This window comes from Erpetoichthys calabaricus, chromosome 11 (assembly GCF_900747795.2).
Source record: "Erpetoichthys calabaricus chromosome 11, fErpCal1.3, whole genome shotgun sequence".
In the NCBI taxonomy this organism is placed as follows: Eukaryota; Metazoa; Chordata; class Cladistia; order Polypteriformes; family Polypteridae; genus Erpetoichthys; species Erpetoichthys calabaricus.
In genome coordinates this window covers 55,374,727-55,394,595 of record NC_041404.2, presented here as the reverse complement: position 1 = coordinate 55,394,595, position 19,869 = coordinate 55,374,727, and the positions used below count along the sequence as shown (strand labels likewise).

Sequence of the window (19,869 nt, the reverse complement as noted above, 5' to 3'; positions counted from 1 at the left end):
GGATTCTGTGCCCCTCCACTCTTCCTCCAGACTCTGGGACCTTGATTTCCAAATGAAATGCAAAATTTACTTTCATCTGACTGCAGTGGTTTGGCTCCCTGCCCGGGGTTTGTTTCCTGCCATGTGCCCTGTGTTGGCTGGGATTGGCTCCAGCAGACCCCTGTGACCCTGTGTTCGAATTCAGCGGGTTGGATAATGGATGGATGGACTTTCATCTGAAAAGAGGACTTTGGACCGCTGAGCTGTTAACAGTCCCGTCTGTTTTCTTCTTAGCCCCCAGGTAAGACGCTTCTGACGTTGTCTCTGGTTCAGGAGTGGCTTGACACAAGGAATGCTGTTTGACAGTTGTAGCCCACGTCCCGGATACGTCTGTGTGTGGTGGCTCTTGAAGAACTGACTCCAGCCGCAATCCACTCCTTGTGATGCTCCCCCAAATTCTTGAATGGGCTGTGCTTCACAATCCTCTCAAGGCTGTGGTTATCCCTGTTGCTTGTGCACCTTTTTTTGCCACACTTTTTCCTTCTACTCAACTTTCCATTAGTATGCTTGGATACAGCACTCTGTGAACAGCCAGATTCTTTACCAATGGGTTAGCAGTCTTCCCCATGATGGTGTGGCCTACTGAACCAGACTGAGAGACCATTTAAAGGCTCAGGACCCCTTTGCAGGTGTTTTGGGTTAATTAACTGAGTGAAGGGTGGCACGGTGGCGCAGTGGGTAGCGCTGCTGCCTCGCAGTAAGGAGGTCCTCCCTGCGTGGAGTTTGCATGTTCTCCCCGTGTCTGCATGGATTTCCTCCCACAGTCCAAAGACATGCAGGTTAGGTGCATTGGAGATCCTAAATTGTCCCTAGTGTGTGCTTGGTGTGTGTGCCCTGCGGTGGGCTGGCACCCTGCCCGGGGTTTGTTTCCTGCCTTGTGTCCTGTGTTGGCTGGGATTGGCTCCAGCAAACCCCCGTGTATCTCTGTAGTTAGGATATAGCGAGTTGGATAATGGATGGATGGATGAATAGCTGAATGGAGTGGGACACCACGAGTCTACAATATTGAACTTTTTCACAATATTCCAATTTTCTGAGATACTGAATTTTGGGTTTTCATTAGCTGTAATCAGTAAAATGAAAATAAATAAACACTTGAAATATATCACCGTGTATAATGAATCTATATAATATGAGTTTCACTTTTTGAATTGAATTACTGAAATAAGTAACTTCTTGATGATATTCTAATTTATTGAGATGTACCTGTAAAAACCCCTTTCCACACTTGAGAAGTGTTACATTTAATAAATGAAAAGACAGCAGTCCCAATAGTTGGCCAGCAAGTACAGTAGACTAAAGAACACCGATAAAGAGCGAGGAAACTACAGTGGGTTTAGAAAAGTATTCCGACCCCTTCACTTATTATCTTAGAGCCTTAGGCCAAAATTATTTAAATTAATTTTGCCCTCATCAAGCAACACTCAATACCCAGAATGACAAATTGAAAAGAGGACTTTAGGAATTGTTCCAAATTTATTTAAAAAAAAAAAAAAACAATACAAATATCACACTGACACCAGAATTCAGTCTCATTACTCATTTATATCCATACATTGTGTGTGTGTGTGTGTGTGTGTCCAACAGATCCTACTCCGTTGGGCCCTTGAACAAGGCTCTTAACTAGAAGCTTGCTCCAGGGGGGCTGTACAATGGCTAACCGGCACTCCTAAAACAATTCCCCCACGGGGGTTTACAAATCATATTTAAAACGATTTCATTTAAAAAATAAAAAAATATATATATATAATACGCACCTGCAGTTGCCTGGGAACGTACCTCTGTGCTTGGGCCCTTTTGTCCACTGGTCTGGCTTTTCAGTCTCTTCTGGTGTTTTCAGCTGCTCCGTATCTCTGAGACACACAGTCCTTAAAACTCACTGTAGTAGACGGAGGCAAAAACAGCTACCCTGACGGACAACATTTTAGGTTCCAAAGTAGTCTACAGTCTCTGCCACACAATATGGGATACGCGTGCAAAATTCTGTTGAGAATGGACCAAAAGAATTCTTGAGCAATTGTTATTTTTAAAACACTAAAAAAATCTCAGAATCCAGTACTCTGTTTGAAATAATCAAATGTGTGCGAGTAGGTCCACCTGATCAATCGCACAAATCAGCTGCTCCTCCCAATCATCAGTCTGAACAGCACTCCCACGTAGTTAACAGGTTTAGTCACTGTCTGACCAAACGTTAATTTATTAAACGCCTGTATAAATATATTACAGTGCACCCAAAAAGTATTCACAGCGCATCACTTTTTCCACATCTTGTTATTTTACAGCCTTATTCCAAAATGGATTAAATTCATTTTTTTCCTCAGAATTCTACACACAACACCCCATAATGACAACGTGAAAAAAGTTTACTTGAGGTTTTTGCAAATTTATTAAAAATAAGAACACTGAGAAAGCACATGTCCATAAGTATTCACAGCCTTTGCCATGAAGCTCAAAATTGAGCTCAGGTGCATCCTGTTTCCCCTGATCATCCTTGAGATGTTTCTGCAGCTTCATTGGAGTCCACCTGTGGTAAATTCAGTTGACTGGACATGATTTGGAAAGGCACACACCTGTCTATATAAGGTCCCACAGTTGACAGTTCATGTCAGAGCACAAACCAAGCATGAAGTCAAAGGAATTGTCTGTAGACCTCAGAGACAGGATTGTCTCGAGGCAAAAATCTGGGGAAGGTTACAGAAAAATTTCTGCTGCTTTGAAGGTCCCAATGAGCACAGTGGCCTCCATCATCCATAAGTGGAAGAAGTTCGAAACCACCAGGACTCCTCCTAGAGCTGGCTGGCCATCTAAACTGAGCGATCAGGGGAGAAGGGCCTTAGTCAAGGAGGTGACTAATCAGGCCTGTATGGTAGAGTGGCCAGACGGAAGCCACTCCTTAGTAAAAGGCACATGGCAGCCCACCTGGAGTTTGTCAAAAGGCACCTGAAGGACTCTCAGACGTCTCAGATTCTCTGGTCTGATGAGACAAAGATTGAACTCTTTGGTGTGAATGCCAGGCGTCATGTTTGGAGGAAACCAGGCACCGCTCATCACCAAGCCAATACCATCCCTACAGTGAAGCGTGGTGGCAGCATCATGCTGTGGGGATGTTTTTCAGCGGCAGGGACTGGGAGACCAGTCAGGATAAAGGGAAAGATGACTGCAGTAATGTACAGAGACATCCTGGATGAAAACCTGCTCCAGAGCGCTCTTGACCTCAGACTGGGGCGACGGTTCATCTTTCAGCAGGACAACGACCCTAAGCACACAGCCAAGATATCAAAGGAGTGGCTTCAGGACAACTCTGTGAATGTCCTTGAGTGGCCCAGCCAGAGCCCAGACTTGAATCCGATTGAACATCTCTGGAGAGATCTTAAAATGGCTGTGCACCGACGCTTCCCATCCAACCTGATGGAGCTTGAGAGGTGCTGCAAAGAGGAATGGGCCAAACTGGCCAAGGATGGGTGTGCCAAGCTTGTGGCATCATATTCAACAAGACTTGAGGCTGGAATTGCTGCCAAAGGGGCATCGACAAAGTACTGAGCAAGGGCTGTGAATACTTATGTACATGGGATTTCTCAGTTTTTTTATTTTTAATAAATTTGCAAAAACCTCAAGTAAACTTTTTTCACGTTGTCATTATGGGGTGTTGTGTGTAGAATTCTAAGGAAAAAAATGAATTTAATCCATTTTGGAATAAGGCTGTAACATAACAAAATGTGGAAAAAGTGATGAAGCGCTGGGAATACGTTCTGGATGCACTGTATAGTCCACAGATCTGTATGTTGTAAGGGAATGAAAAAACAGTCCTACCAGTAGACACTGTAAGGGTGAAGACAGATGGACGGTTCAGGAGCGCTGTGAATACTTTCTGGATGTACTGTATATCAGGCCTGGGAATGTTAACGTGTTAATTTTTGTCATTAGTGTGGCCTGTTTAACGCATTAAAAGATATTCTAGCTGGCAATGAGGCACACACCTTTGATCAGGGCGGCATTTGTATGGTTTTTTTTTTAATACAAATAAGCTAAGTGTGTATCTAAAGAGTTAACTTGCACATCCACTACTGTATTTATATACTACCTTTAAAAACGAAATACGTTTTTCATTTAAAGATTTAACATTTCATACTCCACGGTTCACAACAATACGCCACACGCAGCACTGGTGTTCATTTTCTTGGTTCACACATACTGAAATAGTGCAAGGTGGTGGAGAGGGGCAGTCCTGGTGCAATAGAGAAAAGTTACAAATTAAAAATTATGGTCATCCCCCCCCAACCCCCATGCCATGTTTCTGTAAGTAGATCAGAGTAGTGTCATATCACACAAGTGCTAAATGAGTTATCTTTGCATGGCACTAAAACCAAAACAAGGTACCTCTGCATTTATCTCCCTGGTCTGCCAGCCAGCTGACTCTGCTGTCTGCCCTTACAGAATGACGGGATTCTATGAAATAGAGAAGTGTAATGATTCTCCGTACTTATGATTCAAGTTTGCAGTATCTTTGCTAATTTATGTAAAGAACACAACATAACCATCCAAGTAAGTTTTTAAGCGACCTTTTTTAATGTGCCAGGAGCCACGGTGTAGGTATATTTTTCCAACCGTTCTTCTGTTTTCTATAAACCACAAAAGCATTAAATCTACACGGGCTCAACTGACAGAAGGGGCAGGACAGGGGGTGTCAAACAAATAAATAAAAGCAGCTTGGAGACTGCCATTTGCAGACACAGCACTTAGTGATAACTTTGGACACATTTTACAGCTGATTCTTCCCTTTGCCCCCAAACCCAATCCACTGACCAACTCAAATGACAATTGTCCCTCAGCTCTGTCAGAGTTACTGACAAACATGCACCCAGTCAGATAGAGAGAGGGGACGTGTCGGGGGTCCAAGTGCTGTGTCTGCAAAAATGGACATCTCTGAGCAGGTTTTATGTCACTTTCTCCAGGTCCATCTGAGACAGATGTTGACCACCTGAGCAGTGGGTCTCTCTCAGGTCAGGACCCAGGGGCACTACACCATAATTTGCACAGCACCTCAGTTGAAAAACACTTGTGTAGAGTATCAAGTCACTGGTGGTAATGAACAATTGAAAATGGCATTTATAGAGTTTTAACACAAGTTTTGCCCATTTAAGAGATGTCAGTCAGTCATTATTCAACCTGCTTTATCCTAACACAGGGTCACGGGGGTCTGCTGGAGCCAATAACAGCCAACACAGGGCGCAAGGCAGGAACCAATCTCAGGCAGGGCGCCAGCCCACCGCAGGGCACACACACCAAGGACAATTTGAAGTTCGCCAATGCACCTAACCTGCATGTCTTTGGACTGTGGGAGGAAACCCACCCAGACACGGGGAGAACATGCAAACTGTAGCTGTGATATCTTTCACTTGGATGTTAGAGATTGCATTGAGTAAGTAAAGCTGGAAAAAATATTAGTTTGTGTTTTTTCATTTAAGGCTGTAAAGCAAAAAAAGAAAAAGGAAATATTTCAAAGGGGGATTCTTTTCTATACCCACTGTATGTGTGTGTGTGTGTGTATATATATATATATATATATATTCTCATGGCATTCGTAGTCTGAATCACAATCTGATTGTATGGGTGGTTACCTGCCAGGTAACGCTTGTGGTTGGTCAGCAAGGATGTTAGCCGACATGCTGACCAACCACAAGCGTTACCTGGCAGGTAACCACCCATACAATCAGATTGTGAATCAGACTATGAATGCCGTGAATGTAATTACCCCGATCTACATGTTGTCAAATAAATGAACCACACGCCGAAGCGAAACGTTAGGGGCATCGCCTCTAGCGCTGACGTCCGAGGTTCAATTCCTGAGAGGGAGTGCAGTGGAGTGTGTACGCCTGATGAGCCCACAATTAGGGCCAAACACGTGTCACGTACTCTTTGCATTATTTGACAGTAAACTATTTCAACCATATATATATATATATATATATATATATATCCATCCATTATTCAACCTGCTATATCCTAACTACAGGGTCACGGGGGTCTGCTGGAGCCAATCCCAGCCAACACGGCGCAAGGCAGGAAACAAACCCCGGGCAGGGTGCCAGCCCACCGCAGGGCACACACACACACACCAAGCACACACTAGTGACAATTTAGTATTGCCAATCCACCTAACCAGCATGTCTTTGGACTGTGGGAGGAAACCTACGCAGACACAGGGAGGACCCGAGACGTGAACCCACTGCACCACCATGCCGCCCCATTTAAGAGATGTTTATTCTTTCAATTACATTAATCTTCAGCAACAGTCGTTTCCATTGTTTCATGTTGACTTTGACACATCTGCGTCTCATATGCTATGCCAAATTGATAATTAATAAATAGGCCTCATTTTCTTATTGCCTTCTTTTCAACGTGCCTTTTAGGAAGGCATTCAGATTCAGGTTGTACTCGCTGAAGTCGTGTTTTGTTAAAAGTTCGGGTTGGAGGATCTTTAAGTTTAAAGTATGCAATTTTTTTTTTATTGTCATTTGTGTTCATTCTAATAATAATGATACATTTTATTTATACAAGGCGCCTTTCTAAGAACTCAAGGACACCAAACAATAAATAAATAAATAAAAGACACATTATTTACAACTTAAAACATCAGAAAATATAAAAAATAAAACCAAACAAAGCCACTGTAATCATAGAGAAAAAGCCATTTTGAACAGATGTATTTTAAGTTTTACATTTGAAAGTTGAAAATGATTCGATATTTCTAAGTTCAGTAGGTAGTGAGTTCCAGAGCTTGGGAGCAGAACGGCTGAATGCTCCGCTCCCCATGGTGGTTAGACGGGCGGGATGGCCGGTCAGATGGATGGAAGAAGAGGATCTGAGGTTACAGGAGTGAATGGCAACATGAAGAAGGTCAGAAAGATATGAATGGCCTTAAATGTTAATAGCAGAATCTTAAAATCAGTTTGCAACTTGATCAGGAGCCAATGGAGTAATATGGTGAGTAGATGAGGTTCGAGTAATGATGTGAGCAGCAGAATTCTGGCCCAGCTGAAGCTTATGGAGAGATTTATTAGAGAGACCAAAGAGGAGCGAATTGCAGTAGACCAGACGAGAAGTAACAAGACTGTGAACAAGAATGGCAGTGGTATGAGGAGTGATGGAGGGGCAGATGTGATTAACATTACGTAGGTGGAAGTAAGCAGACCGGGTGATGTTATTAATGTGAGATTGGAAAGATAGAGTAATAATAATAATAATAATAATAATAATTCATTACATTTATATAGTACTGTCGAGGATGACACCCAGACTCTTGACCTGAGGTGATGGGGAAATAACAGAGTTATCAATAATAAGAGAAAGATTCTTGGCTTTGGATAACGATGATCTTGAGCTAATGAGGAGAACCTCAGTTTTGTCCCAGTTTAAGAAAATTTGAAGAAAACCAGGATATAATTTCAGAAATGCAGTCAATAAGGTGGTGGAGAAGAAGAAGTGGGTTTACTAGCAAGGTAGAGCTGCTGTCATCAGCATAACAGTGAAAAGTAATGTTAAATTTATGGAAAAATATTGCCAAGGGGAAGAAGGTAAATAATAAAAAGAGGCCCCAGGACAGAGCCCACCTGAAGTAACAGCGGTGGGTTGGGATGTGAAGGTTTTAAGCTGAATGAATGGAGTGAGGCCTGAAAGGTAGGATCTAAACCAATCTAGTGGTGTGTGGGTAATGCCAGTCGAAGATAAATTATTAAGGAGAGTGGAATGACAAATTCTACATTAATTTTGTGATTCACTGTGTATTTACTTCATGATTTATTAATTTTGTATTTACATATTAATGTTAGATTAATTACATATGTTTATGCGATTTTTTATTTTCTAATCGATTCCTAGTCCTAACACACACACACATACACACACACACACAGAAGGGGTGCTGATGCTAACGGCCTACTCTCCTTTTTCCCTTACAACCTCGAGAGCTAAGGAAGTCCTCCCATTTCTGCTCTGCCCAGTATAAAAATCAGATGCCCCCTTTCTGGGGGTATCTCATTTAGGAGCTGACGATGGTAACGTGCGGGCCGAGACTGAAACGTGCTGTTGCTCGCTCGCTAAAGGGAATTGTCCCTCACAAAGAGCGCATACAAGCACATCTTTTGTTTGTAGTTCTTTCTTTGTCTTTGACTGGAAGTAAGTAGGGTTTTGCTTGGTTGGTACCCCAAGCATTTGGCTTTCACTCCGTCTCATCACACCCCCTGCTAAACTACACACACACACACACAAAAGGCCCGACTCATCATCTTAGCCTTAATTAAAAGCTACAAGAATTCAAAAACTTTTAGGTAGCAGCAACCACGGCAAAATGATATGTGGTTCCAAGTTTATTATGGCAACGTGATTGTAAAAACAAGTGACATGGGAGAAAGCAAAAGTAGAGAAAGAACACCATAATAGGACGAAGAGCACCGACATGTGACGAGTGTCAAGTGTAGGATACAGAATGCAAAAACAACAAAAACGGAGCAATGCATGCTGATAATCAAGAAGATTATCAAGTACATGTTTAGAATTCATAATCAGGTGCAAGTACTTTCTCGTTTTTATATCTAGCCCACCCGACTAAATAAAGGCTCCTTTATTAACTTTATTAACACACATAAATGACTGCAAAGTGACCCGAGGTCGTGTGTTTACGGCAAAGCGGTCACAAAAAAAAAAAAAAAAAATGGCAGCAAGATGAAGAGCGCCGAGCAAAGACAGAGACGAGAGGAAGACCAATCTGACGTCTATGCTACTTCTTGCCCGTCTATGTGCTTCACTTATTTTTGTATCTTTCTATTTTTTTTAGGTTTATTGTTTTTTCCACTAGTAGTTCATTTTCATCTTGCACATTCCCAGAAAGCCCACGTTTAGCCTGCTCTCCGAGTCACCACAAATAATAAAATACATCTGAACTTCTAAAGGAGCTGAAAGACGTAACATAAGTAGTATCAAGGGCGCCTTATCTTTAACCCGTCTTTATTTTTGTTGTATATTTGAACTGAGGGTCTGTGTGTTTAACTCGTAATAAAAAAGGAAAAATCTGCAGTGGTCTCCCCTCGACTGTCTCGTATACTCAAGATGTGGGGATGGATATTTGAGGAGTAAACCGCAAGACAAGGATTATATTTTTATATCATGTACATTAAAGAACCATCACCAACAAATCTAATATACTGAACAATTATATTTGTATTATATAATATACTATAATTATAGTAAAGTTGAATAAATTGGACTCTGCAGCTGCATGAATAAAAGGTAAAGTACCACTTCCGGTGGGCGGCACACTGGCGCAGTGGTAGCGATGCTGCCTTGCAGTACGGAAACCTGAGGTTCACTTCCCGCGTTCTCCCCGTGTCTGCCCAGGGTTTGTTCCTGCCTTGCTCCCTGTGCTGACCCCCGTGACCCTGTGTTTGGATATAGCGGGTTGTTTAGATACTTTATTAATCCCAAGGGGAAATTCACAAAAATTTTAATGGATGGATACCACTTCCAGTTAGTGGAAAGAGGTACAAAACGTAGATTTATATCAACCTTTGGGCTAAGACTTGTATGCAAAAATTTGGTTGACCAAAGTGAAAGCGCGCTCAGGTTATCGTGTTTACACACAATTCCAAAAATGATATTTCTGGAATCTGGGAGGTCTAAAACATCAAGATTCATCAAACTCTCAAAATTGGATTTTTGGACAATTACAATACTGTCCCTATACAAGAAAGTAAAACATTTATAAGAACAATTCGTTTCACTGATTCAGTCATTTCAAATATTTGCCTTTTTAAGGAAAACAACCCAACAAATCAGTGATATAAGAAAAGGGTTTGACGCCAACATGCGTCAGGGTTCACATACAGAAACGCTGCTGTGTTATTCAAATTCTGTGTATTTTTTTTTTACCCCCCAACTAATTCCTACCGCCAAACCCAGGACTATTAAATAATCTTTATAGCATTTAATAAGCCAAGCAAAATGACCCCTTTTATTGGCCAACTAAAAAGATTACAATATGCAAGCTTTCGAGGCAACTCAGGCAAGATGTAATCAATGTAAGAGTACATCTCGCCTGAAGAAGGGGCCTGAGTTGCCTCGAAAGCCTGCATATTGTAATCTTTTTAGTTGGCCAATAAAAGGGGTCATTTTGCTTGGCTTTTCTCTACATTCATAATGGCTAACACGGTACAACACCCTAGTGCTAGCATTTAATAATAAAATACTTGTATATGTGGCAGGAGTTATAAAGTGAACATTTTAAAAAAAAGTCTTGAAATACATAATGAAATGTTGCTGTTTCACTGGCACGACTGTGGGATGAGAGAATGTGCCATCACTTGCAGAGACTGACGTGGCATTTCATGAATATTTTTAATGACCTCAAATCCGCTTGTTTTAATGTGATGAACTGATCTACATTATGGTTTTGTTGGATATACTCAACCTAAAACTCCATGCAGTGCATTATGTAGAATTTTCTTTTTATTTTAATATCAAACAAGCCCAAATGTCAAGATTGTGGGTTCAGTAGATCTATCACTAATTGCAGGTTTCTTGACCGGTCTGGTCTTATATTATAAAAATAAATAGCCACAATACCTCAATAGAGTGATGATCTGGAAATTACTTTATGTAAAAATAAAAGCATTCACTTTCTCCACCCTACTCTGTCCAATTCAGGGTCCCAAGGACCAGGTGTCTATCGTACAGCACCAGGTATCACAACTGATACAAGGGTGCCAGTCCATCGCTGGTCCACTCAGCCCATCATCATCAAACTTAAACCTTGAGACCTTTTTGGCTGCATTTTACAATCCAAAAACTGAACAAAAAGTTAAATCCACGTCAAGCTAGCAGATGATGGCACACAATCAGTTACATTTATTGAAATGTGTCATTGTTAAGTAAAAGAATCATTGGCAATAGTATCATCAAAAATATAAAACTGACCAAAGTTTTTGTTGTTTCAGACTAAAAGACGACTTTATAGTCATGAGTACCGACGGGCCTGGCAGAAACGTGTTGAAGCTCAAGCCACCAATGTGCTTCTCTATGGAAGACGCCCAGTTAGTTGCTGAAAAATTAGACCAAATCTTCACAGGTAAAGGTTTCATTTACTTCATCTAGATTATAAAGGGTACTTTACATAATCAAATCTAAAATTTCTGCTTACCTTTTTAGTGTTACCAAATAAAACAATTTGAAATGGGATACGCTTGGATTTTATAGTGTAAACCCCAAGGCAACAAGATTAGGGATACTTGTTAGTCTTTCTACACTTTCATTAGAAGTGTCCCGTAACTTGCTAACCGGCCTTTTCCTTTTTTTTTTTTTTTTTTAAATAGACATAAGCAACAAGAAAAGATGATGAACATCAGGTCAGCATTTTACAGCAAGGCTGTTACTGGGCCCACCATCCAAGCTAAAGATTGCCTTCAACAATTTCTATTGTCTCAACATGGATATTGCTAAATAATTAAAAGTCTTCGTGATAACGAACATCTTTCATATTGTACACATTATAAATCTTCAGTCCCAGCTGAATACCCTCAAGGAGTCCAGTTGCCTTCTTCCCATAATAAAAATTCCCACTTGGTCCCAACATATTGACGATACATTAGTTCTGATTCAAAGTCACACAAGATTTGTAGTTCAGTTTTAATTTTAACAGTAAAATATACTGGGAGGAGAAGGGACTTGACATCACAAGAACCACCAAAAACTGAAAGGACAGGCAGTGTGCCGCTTCACTCTAAAGCACATAACCCACAGTGGAGGACGCTTACCAAAATATTTGGAAAAAGTCACACTTTAGCAGTCAGTGGCACTAACTACTTATTGCAACAAGAAATAAGGAATGGATTCTTTCAATATTCTACTAAAACAAATGCAATTTGTGAAGATAAAATCAGTCGCAGGAGAAAACCCCATCCCAGCAGACCTCTGCATTAACAAGCTGGGCCCTTACTGGCCATTTTGTTCTCGTGACAATTACAGAACTGGGTTTGTAGTATTTTGAATTCAAACGCGGCAGTTACATTACATGACGACAATTTTGTTCTTTCAGATTAACATTTTGATTTTCATTCCACTTTGCTAGATGTTCTGGTTATTTTAAGCATTTACTTACTAACGGAGACACCAGTGGGTCTAACACGGAGAGAGCGGCTGCATCTCGGTATTAGCATTACTTGCCTCATGCCGACTCTGCGCTTCACTGTTAGGACACAATTAGCCCTCACAACGTCCCGAGACTAGACTACCTCTTGTCTCTTGCAGGTCTTTGTGGGGGGGGGGGGGGGGGGGGGGGGTCAGTTGCAGTGAAGCCGAGGTAGCACCACAAGGAGGAGACAATCCTCGGGCCTTAATGCTGAACATCAAATCAAGACCAATACTAATTTTAACTTGTCTGAAGCTGGTTTCGTTTTTGTCCCATGTTCCTCAAGTGGCCATCCGATTGCCCACTAACAGGAGTCACGCCAGCAAATCGACGACTTCCAACTACAGTACATGTGCCCCCCCCAATTTAGAAGGACAGAGCATGGGAAAAAAGTAAAACCTGTTGGAAATGTAATAAAAATTACAATTAAGCTACATTTGATCAAAATGTCACCGTTTTAAATGTTATTCACATCCACTATCAGAAAAGACCATAAAATCTATAGAAAGTATACAGAAAATAATGAAAAGGTAAACGTTAGAGATGATTTAGGTGAATTGTAACTGAAGCCTACTCCTGTGTGGATCTCTACCTTCAGGGTGACCTACATATACACGTTGGCATAAGAGGAAAAAAAAAAAGTAATAAAAAGACGCTGGGCCAAATTCAACCAACCCCATCACAGCCCTTCCTCACAAGCACATGTGGCACCCAAGCCAAAAGGTAAAATTGATTCATTCTATCATACGATTAGGAGAGCCTACAGCCATCGTAACATCACATTTCTATTTTGTATGTTACCGTATTATTTTTTGACTGTAGGTGCAACAGGACTTTAGGATGTTGCCATCACACCTGCTGAAATCATCCCACCGGCCACCTTATTTCTACACTGGAAGATCAGACACATGTATTTATGATATAATGTATGAGAAACCACAAGTGACCAGGCGCTTTAAACTCCCAAGGAGACCACCTGCCCGATTATTTTTTTTTATCCTTCTAAGGGATGTTAGAAGGTACACGTGACACCCTTCATCTGGTCTGCTCTTAACCTGGTAATGGTATACGGCGTTCTCAATTACAGATACCACCGAAGAGTTAATACTGGTCCTGCATTTTGCACCTACCTTTTGCTAACAGCCATGTCAGTGCTGCAGTGAAAAGCATTTAAAATAGTTAAGACAGGACAATATTCATAAGGAATGTCTCAACTTCAGAGAGCACAGGCACTACATAATACACAAGGAGAAATCTTGTATCACATCAGAACAACACTTGCAAAAAGATACCATGACACCCTGAGGGAGTAGAGCATGAAGAAACTTTAATGCACTGTCTGAAGCAGAGGCACTGCAACTTCATAATAAATTCGGCCGACTGGCCTTTGAGTGTAAGTAAATGCAAGTTGACTAGTGCTGGATGGAAATATTTGCATAATAAAACGAGTTTTCTGTGGCAGAGAGTTCAATATTTGCTTCTGAATCACGCAATACTTTAGTCCAAACCTATTTGGTGTTATTTTTTAAATTGCATTTTGCCTTTTCATGTTAAGTCTGCCTGATGCACAGAGTTATTTTAACATCACCCACCACACCAGTTCTGTTCAACCTGCTCACAAGGTGGTCTATCTAGCATGTAACTTTGGTCTTCAGGAAGCACACTGCAACTACACTTTAGTCTTTATCTACTGCTAGTCTGCACCTATCTAACAAAGGCAAAGATCAGCCTGGCACAACCTCTAAATCAGATGCAAGAACATAGAAAGTCAAAGTGAGGGTAAGGCAAATAAACATTCAAGCATATAAATTAAAGTCACACTGGTTCTCTAAACAAAGAAAACTTAGCACTTTGTTCAACAAGAAAAATTCAGATTATAAAAACTAGTTTGAACAAAAACTGGAGTACCACCGATTTACACTTACAGCTACTTCAGTGTCGGGCCCACTTCCTAACCTTTGAAACGCAGTGTTTGCCCATGTGGACCTTAAACAAGTGTCATTGACATAAGTAATTTGGTCCCTTAACTTTATAATTTTAGAAACTAGTTTTTAAAACTTAAAAATTTTACAGAATGTGGAAAGAAAAAATTGCCCATCAGATGTTGGTTTATTCTAGCAGAGAATCAAACCCATGACTTGGGAGCCATCGCCCTAAAAATATGTAACGCCCCCCCCGGACCCCTCTCAAAAATAACTGAGCTGTAAAACCAAAAATTTAGAGAAGCAACACTTGTTATCACAGCAAGCTATGTTTGAATTTCTTCCAACAGGTTGTCCTCTGCATGGATTGAGTCTTGCACAATAAAAAAATAGCCATTAATTAGAAAGCTGTAAAGCCTACAGAATTCTATAAATCAGTACAAATGAGGTTAAGAACAGTTTCAAACCACCAAATCTGTATAAAGTTACATTTTACTTCATTGCAACTCAAATGACTGAAGTGATGGTCTCAAACTCCAGTCCTGGAGGGCCGCAGGTTCATTCCAACACCTTCTAGTGACCCATTTTTGCCGCCTTAACTTTTTAACTCACTTGTACTTGGAAGACTCGGACCTCTTCCCCTCACCCCCCCCCCCCCCCCTTAACAGTGAACCACATGACCAGCAAACTGCTGGTCTTACAACCTCTGAAAAGATGAAGGTCTCAGGAATGTTGATCTGCTCAGGTTCACAAAATGTGTTCTTGGAAAAGAAAAAAAAAAAAAAAAAAAAAAAAAAAAAAAAGCGATTTCAAAAATGTCTATTGCACAATGCAAGCAGCAACAAGCCACTGAATTAAAGAACGGGTTTAACGACAAGACTACATACCTAATTAAGCAACTGGTTGGAGTCTGAGGCCCAGATTTAGAAATAAATGTGAAGTGAGGGAGCCAACCGTGTGTGGGCCATTTAAGGAAAGTTACGCAATTCAAAAGGAACCTTCAACTATTAAGATGAAAATTTTAGCAAAAATTGGTCACCAATTAAGGGTTAGTAAAGAACCTGCAGTCACAGCAGCCCTCCAGGACCACATTTTGAGACCACTGGTGTAAAAGGAACCTGTCCACAATACTGAGTGCAGAAAAAAGAAAAAAACTAAGCCCCTGTAAGTTACCTGAATTCTTATTGGCTAATCTTTGCTTAAGAATAAAAATACTATGTAAAGCAAAAGTCACTTCAAAAGTAAAAGCCAGGAGAGTTTGATTCTATCAGCACCAGTTTATGGAATATTCATCTATACCAAGAAAGTAACAGGTGAGCGCAACAAATGAAATGAAACTGGTGCATTACATGGGCACTGCATGGTCAGATGAGGCACATGCTTGCCAACTGTTTACCAGTCTAAAGCCCCCACCACCCCATAAGTCTATACACTTCCAGCTTTTGATTGCAAGAAACTGGTAAGTCACATTTAACAGTACAAATTAAAATATCTGTGCATAACCAAAATGTAATCTCTACCTTTAAAAGTTAAAAAAAGGATTTGGAAAATTCAGGACAAGAACACAAGATAATATAAAAAGCATAGTTTATTTCTACTTTGTTGCCCAAAAGGAGAATAACTTGCAGTGTGGCGGGGAGGAGTGTCCTTATACATTTGACCAAGTCTACATTAAAAATTAAATTCCAATTTAGTTATTTTCTATTGACATCTATAAATCTTGTCTGCCCTTAATCATAGCACAAAATTACAGCAAGCAATCTCATTCAAAAAAATATCCAAACAGAATGCCCTTTCAAAGCTTAACCATGCAGCTTCAGCATACTTGGCACACAAGTTACAGTGAAAGTAAATATAGAAACACACAAATTACTTAAAATTGTTTATTTCAAAAGCTTCCCAGCTTTGATCGTATATTGTGGTAAATCCAGTAGACATGTAAAATACAACCTTACAATACATTAGATTCAAAATAGGTACCAAAAAGTACAGTAAAAATAACACTTCCATTACTGGAAATGTATATGGACACAAAACAATATAAAATAAAAGTGGAAAAGTGACACTTGCTTCCCCAGTTCCTCACTTGTTCTGTACAAATGGAGCACAAGTCTTTAAGTCTGCCAACTCCAAAAGGAAAGTTAACCCCCTGTATTTAATGCAGCAGCATGAAGGGGACCCAGGATCTTGTATTTTATTTTATACCTTAAAAGAAAAATGGGTGCATTAAATAAATGAGAATGAGTAACTTACCCAATTCTCAAAGAACTCAGGAAGCTGAATTAAGCTCCTAGGTTGTTACAGTACTTCAACTACTGTGTGCTAGGTTTTAAAAACACACACATTACACTAAGTCATGCTCATCCTTCATATGCTCAGCACAAGCCAAGCATGGCATCAACTGATGGGGCATACCTGCACAACGTGTTATCAGTATGGCTTGTAGCTACTCTGGTGACCGCCACGTCTTGGAGTTTTTCCATAGCTTGTATTACCCTGGTCTGGAGAGAACACAAGTTAAGTAACCAAACATTGGGGGTGGGAGAGGGTGGGGGGGGGGGGTTTGAAAGAAAAAAAAAAAAAAAAGTTGCTAACTCCAAAATGTGAAATGCTCACTTACTGTAGTCATAGCCACCTTGACCATATCCATAGTATCCAGCATAGTCATAATTGCCATAACCACCATAGCCACCATAACTTTGCTGTCCACCATAGCCATACCCTTGACTGCCATAGCCCTGATTCCAGTAGTTATTATACCCTTGGTTCCAGCTTTGGTTTTGGGCTATAAATAAAAAATTAACCAGATATTAGTCAAAACAAGACTACATTTCACTGCTCAATTAAAAATCAAGGTGTTTAGCAAACATTAAAAACTTACCACTACTACTACCACTGCCACGACCACCTCTGCCTCTTCCAGAGAAGCTTCCACCTCCCCGGCTACTGAACTGTTGCTGTTGATAAACCTCCTTAGGTTGGGCAATTTTAATTTCACACTGCGAATAAAAAAAGTTATATAAAATATGTAAAGTCCGGATCAATCCACACAGCCAACATTAGTCCTGGTTAAAGGAATTCCAACAAAAATCTTAGGACACCCCATGTAGTTTAGAAGTGGTAGCTGAGAAATTGAGATTTTCATGCAGAACAAGATATAAAATGGAACAGAATGGCAATCCACTGTGTGCAATAAACAATTCTCAAAATAAGAACGCATCACATAAAGCAGGAAAGGCTGCCATAATACTGGAGTTTGTCTCTCCTGCCCAGTTGCTTGTCAAGAGTGCAGAGCTTCCCAGTAGTAGTACTGCAAAACTTCATGCTTTCAAGGGACACTAGTGGGAAATGTGTGAATTTCTCCAGACAGAACACCTTTACGTTCTGTCACATGCTCTCTTTGGGTCAGCATGGGAAAAAATGATTAAAGATTAAAGGCCCCCCCCCTTACAAAGTACATGGGGCAACTAACAATACTAGGGGGTCAATCCTTCAAACATATGCAATGGCCACACAATCACCATCTGTTCAGTTTCCTACCTTGCTTCCGCTGACATTATGATATTTCTTCTCTAGAATTTTCTTAACTGGAGACTCATCTTTAAATGTAATAAACACAAAGCCCCTTCTTTTATTTGATTTTGGGTCCATTGGAAGCTCAATTGACTCAATCTATCCAAAGAAAGGAAGGAAAAATTATACCAGCCATCAATTACTATTTTTGGTCCCCAAAGAAAAAAAACAAAACAAACCCATACCTCTCCAAAGGTCCCAAAGTATTCCCTGATTTTCTCTTCCGTGGTTTCTGGATTTAAGCCTCCAACAAATATTTTTTTCACAGGATCCTTTTTCATAGCCATAGCTTTCTTTGGGTCAATCTGCCGGCCATCTAGTCGGTGCTCTTTCTGCTCAAGAACCTGCAATACAAAGAAATTTTATACAGTCAAGCTTTTGAGATATGAAGAGATTGGGGATTCCACTATATAAAAAGAAATTTTAAAAAGTCACCTTGTCTACACTGGCAGCATCCTTAAAAAGAATAAACCCAAACCCTCTTGATCTCCCCGTGTTGGGATCCATCTTGATAGTGCAATCCGTGACCTCGCCAAACTTGGAAAAGTAGTCCTTAAGATCTTTCTTGCTAGTGTCCCAACTTAGTCCACCAACAAACATTTTCCTGTTGAAATAAGAGATGCCTTCAGAATTCAGGCACTAGATGCTTAACGCCCAGCAGCATCTTTCCAGATTGCTACTCCACATCCATCCTCACAAGCAGGATTAAAGAAATAAATGCAGGGGCCGCGGCTCACAAAAGGCACCGTTTTTGTCTCAAGCCCCGTAAATCAATCAGATCGCGGTGGGCTGTGATTGCGCCCCTTTTACCCCTCAATAGCACGAAAGCTCAACACGCAGATGTGCGGCTCTCCCCCGCCCATCCCCCCTCAATTCAGCACATGGCGCCAACAAAGACGATCAGAACAAAGGAGGCAATGCAGCGCCTCTCTCTACGCGATTGCCCCTAAAGCTCGACTCGATCAGTCTTAAAAATAAAGAACCGTCACAAAAACGGCCGCGCATTTACCCCGCATCCTCTTCGCTTTTGCTGGCGTTGATCTGATCGCCTTCTGTTGCGCCATTCTGCCCATCACCGCCAGCCCCTTCTCCCGCCGCGGTTTCTGACTGCTCCGCCGCTTCGGCTCCATTCAAGTCTTCTCCTTCGTGGCCGTTTTCAGAAGTCTCCATCAGTTGCTGCTCGGCGTCAGACATGGTAGATTGTGGCGTTTCAGATGTTAAATCTACAAAAAAAAAGACAAGGTTTCGTTAAGAATTGCCCACAGCAAGGCCAAGAGCAGCGATCTTCATGAAGCTTTAACCGTTTCTAACCTCTAAGTGTTTTTAGAGGAAACCACTACGCGGACGTGTTCATAAAAAAGTCTGTGCACCGAAACGATGCTGCTTGCACCCGGTCCAATTCGGGGCCTACGCTAAAAAAATGTCCAGCGACTGCAAGGCCTACGCGAAGCAGAAAAAAAATGCAAGAAACGGAACGACAAACCACGAAAGGCGGCGATTCCTTACATAACAGGCCTTGCGTATTCCAAAAAAAAAAAAACTGCACAGGCCCAGCAGGATAAATAATTACATACACGGCCCTCGAGGTCGCGTTCACAACGAATTATAAACCTACAAACATTATGGAGGCCTCGCGCGGCGGTTAAGCAATTCCCCGCAAAAACCAAAAAGAAGCGTCAACGCGGGTCTTACATTTCACACAATCGGAGCTTCCGACCGCTCGTCAAGATGGACTCTCCCTCGTATTGCCAACTCGTGGCTGATTTTATAGCACCGGATAAAATCGTCCGCTCAACAAAGACGATTCCGGTTCGTGGAAAGGAAGTGTCAATCACATTGATCGCCGTTTGCTATTTGTCGTCGTCCTGCCCTAAGCCTGCCCATCGCTTTTTTTAAAACGCTAAGTGCGAAGAGATGGGCCGGATCTAAAAAAAAAATTCATTTTCAAAGAGAAAAAAAAAATTGAAGTACGGTGGAGGAGCCTACATTATACAAAAATTACAGCTTTTAATTTCATGTAGGGATATTATCGGCATTACAGGGTCTAAAGTACGAGGAAATGTCAGGACAAACCAGATACACTGGCATGTTATTTTACAGAGCAGCACAGCAATTCAACTGAACGCAGTTGGAACAAAGCGACGTTACATCGGATTT

The 19,869-nt window shown here is 41.1% G+C and overlaps 2 protein-coding genes across 2 annotated transcripts in view; one reads left to right on the top strand and one right to left on the bottom strand.

The window, feature by feature from the left end:
* phykpl (5-phosphohydroxy-L-lysine phospho-lyase) overlaps nt 1-11,605 on the top strand; it is a 106,199-nt gene extending 94,594 nt beyond the window's left edge. Inside the window, exons 11-12 of the mRNA XM_028813100.2 lie at nt 11,028-11,158; nt 11,403-11,605. Coding sequence (XP_028668933.2) covers nt 11,028-11,158; nt 11,403-11,425 — 154 coding nt within the window. The 3' untranslated portion in view covers nt 11,426-11,605. The remainder of the gene's footprint in view (nt 1-11,027; nt 11,159-11,402) is intronic.
* Nucleotides 11,606-15,709: 4,104 nt separating this feature from the next.
* hnrnpaba (heterogeneous nuclear ribonucleoprotein A/Ba) lies at nt 15,710-19,521 on the bottom strand. Its single transcript, XM_028813101.2, has 9 exons — nt 19,405-19,521; nt 18,722-18,935; nt 18,148-18,316; nt 17,898-18,056; nt 17,680-17,811; nt 17,021-17,138; nt 16,760-16,924; nt 16,555-16,640; nt 15,710-16,344 (listed from the first exon to the last, which is right to left on the bottom strand). Exons 2-8 carry the CDS (start codon nt 18,904-18,906, stop codon nt 16,570-16,572), a joined length of 999 nt encoding a protein of 332 aa, XP_028668934.1. The 5' UTR covers nt 18,907-18,935; nt 19,405-19,521; the 3' UTR covers nt 15,710-16,344; nt 16,555-16,569.
* Nucleotides 19,522-19,869: the final 348 nt, after the last annotated feature.

What these genes read in the sequence shown, in the direction of transcription:
- hnrnpaba (XM_028813101.2), bottom strand. Translation starts at nt 18,906, where the DNA reads ATGTCTGACGCCGAGCAGCAACTGATGGAGACTTCTGAAAACGGCCAC. An exon ending in AAAAGCGAAGAGGATGCGGG is followed by an intron (nt 18,317 to 18,721) that starts GTAAATGCGCGG and finishes TTATTTCAACAG; the next exon opens with GAAAATGTTTGTTGGTGGAC. An exon ending in TGGCAGTGGTAGTAGTAGTG is followed by an intron (nt 16,925 to 17,020) that starts GTAAGTTTTTAA and finishes TTTTATTTATAG; the next exon opens with CCCAAAACCAAAGCTGGAAC.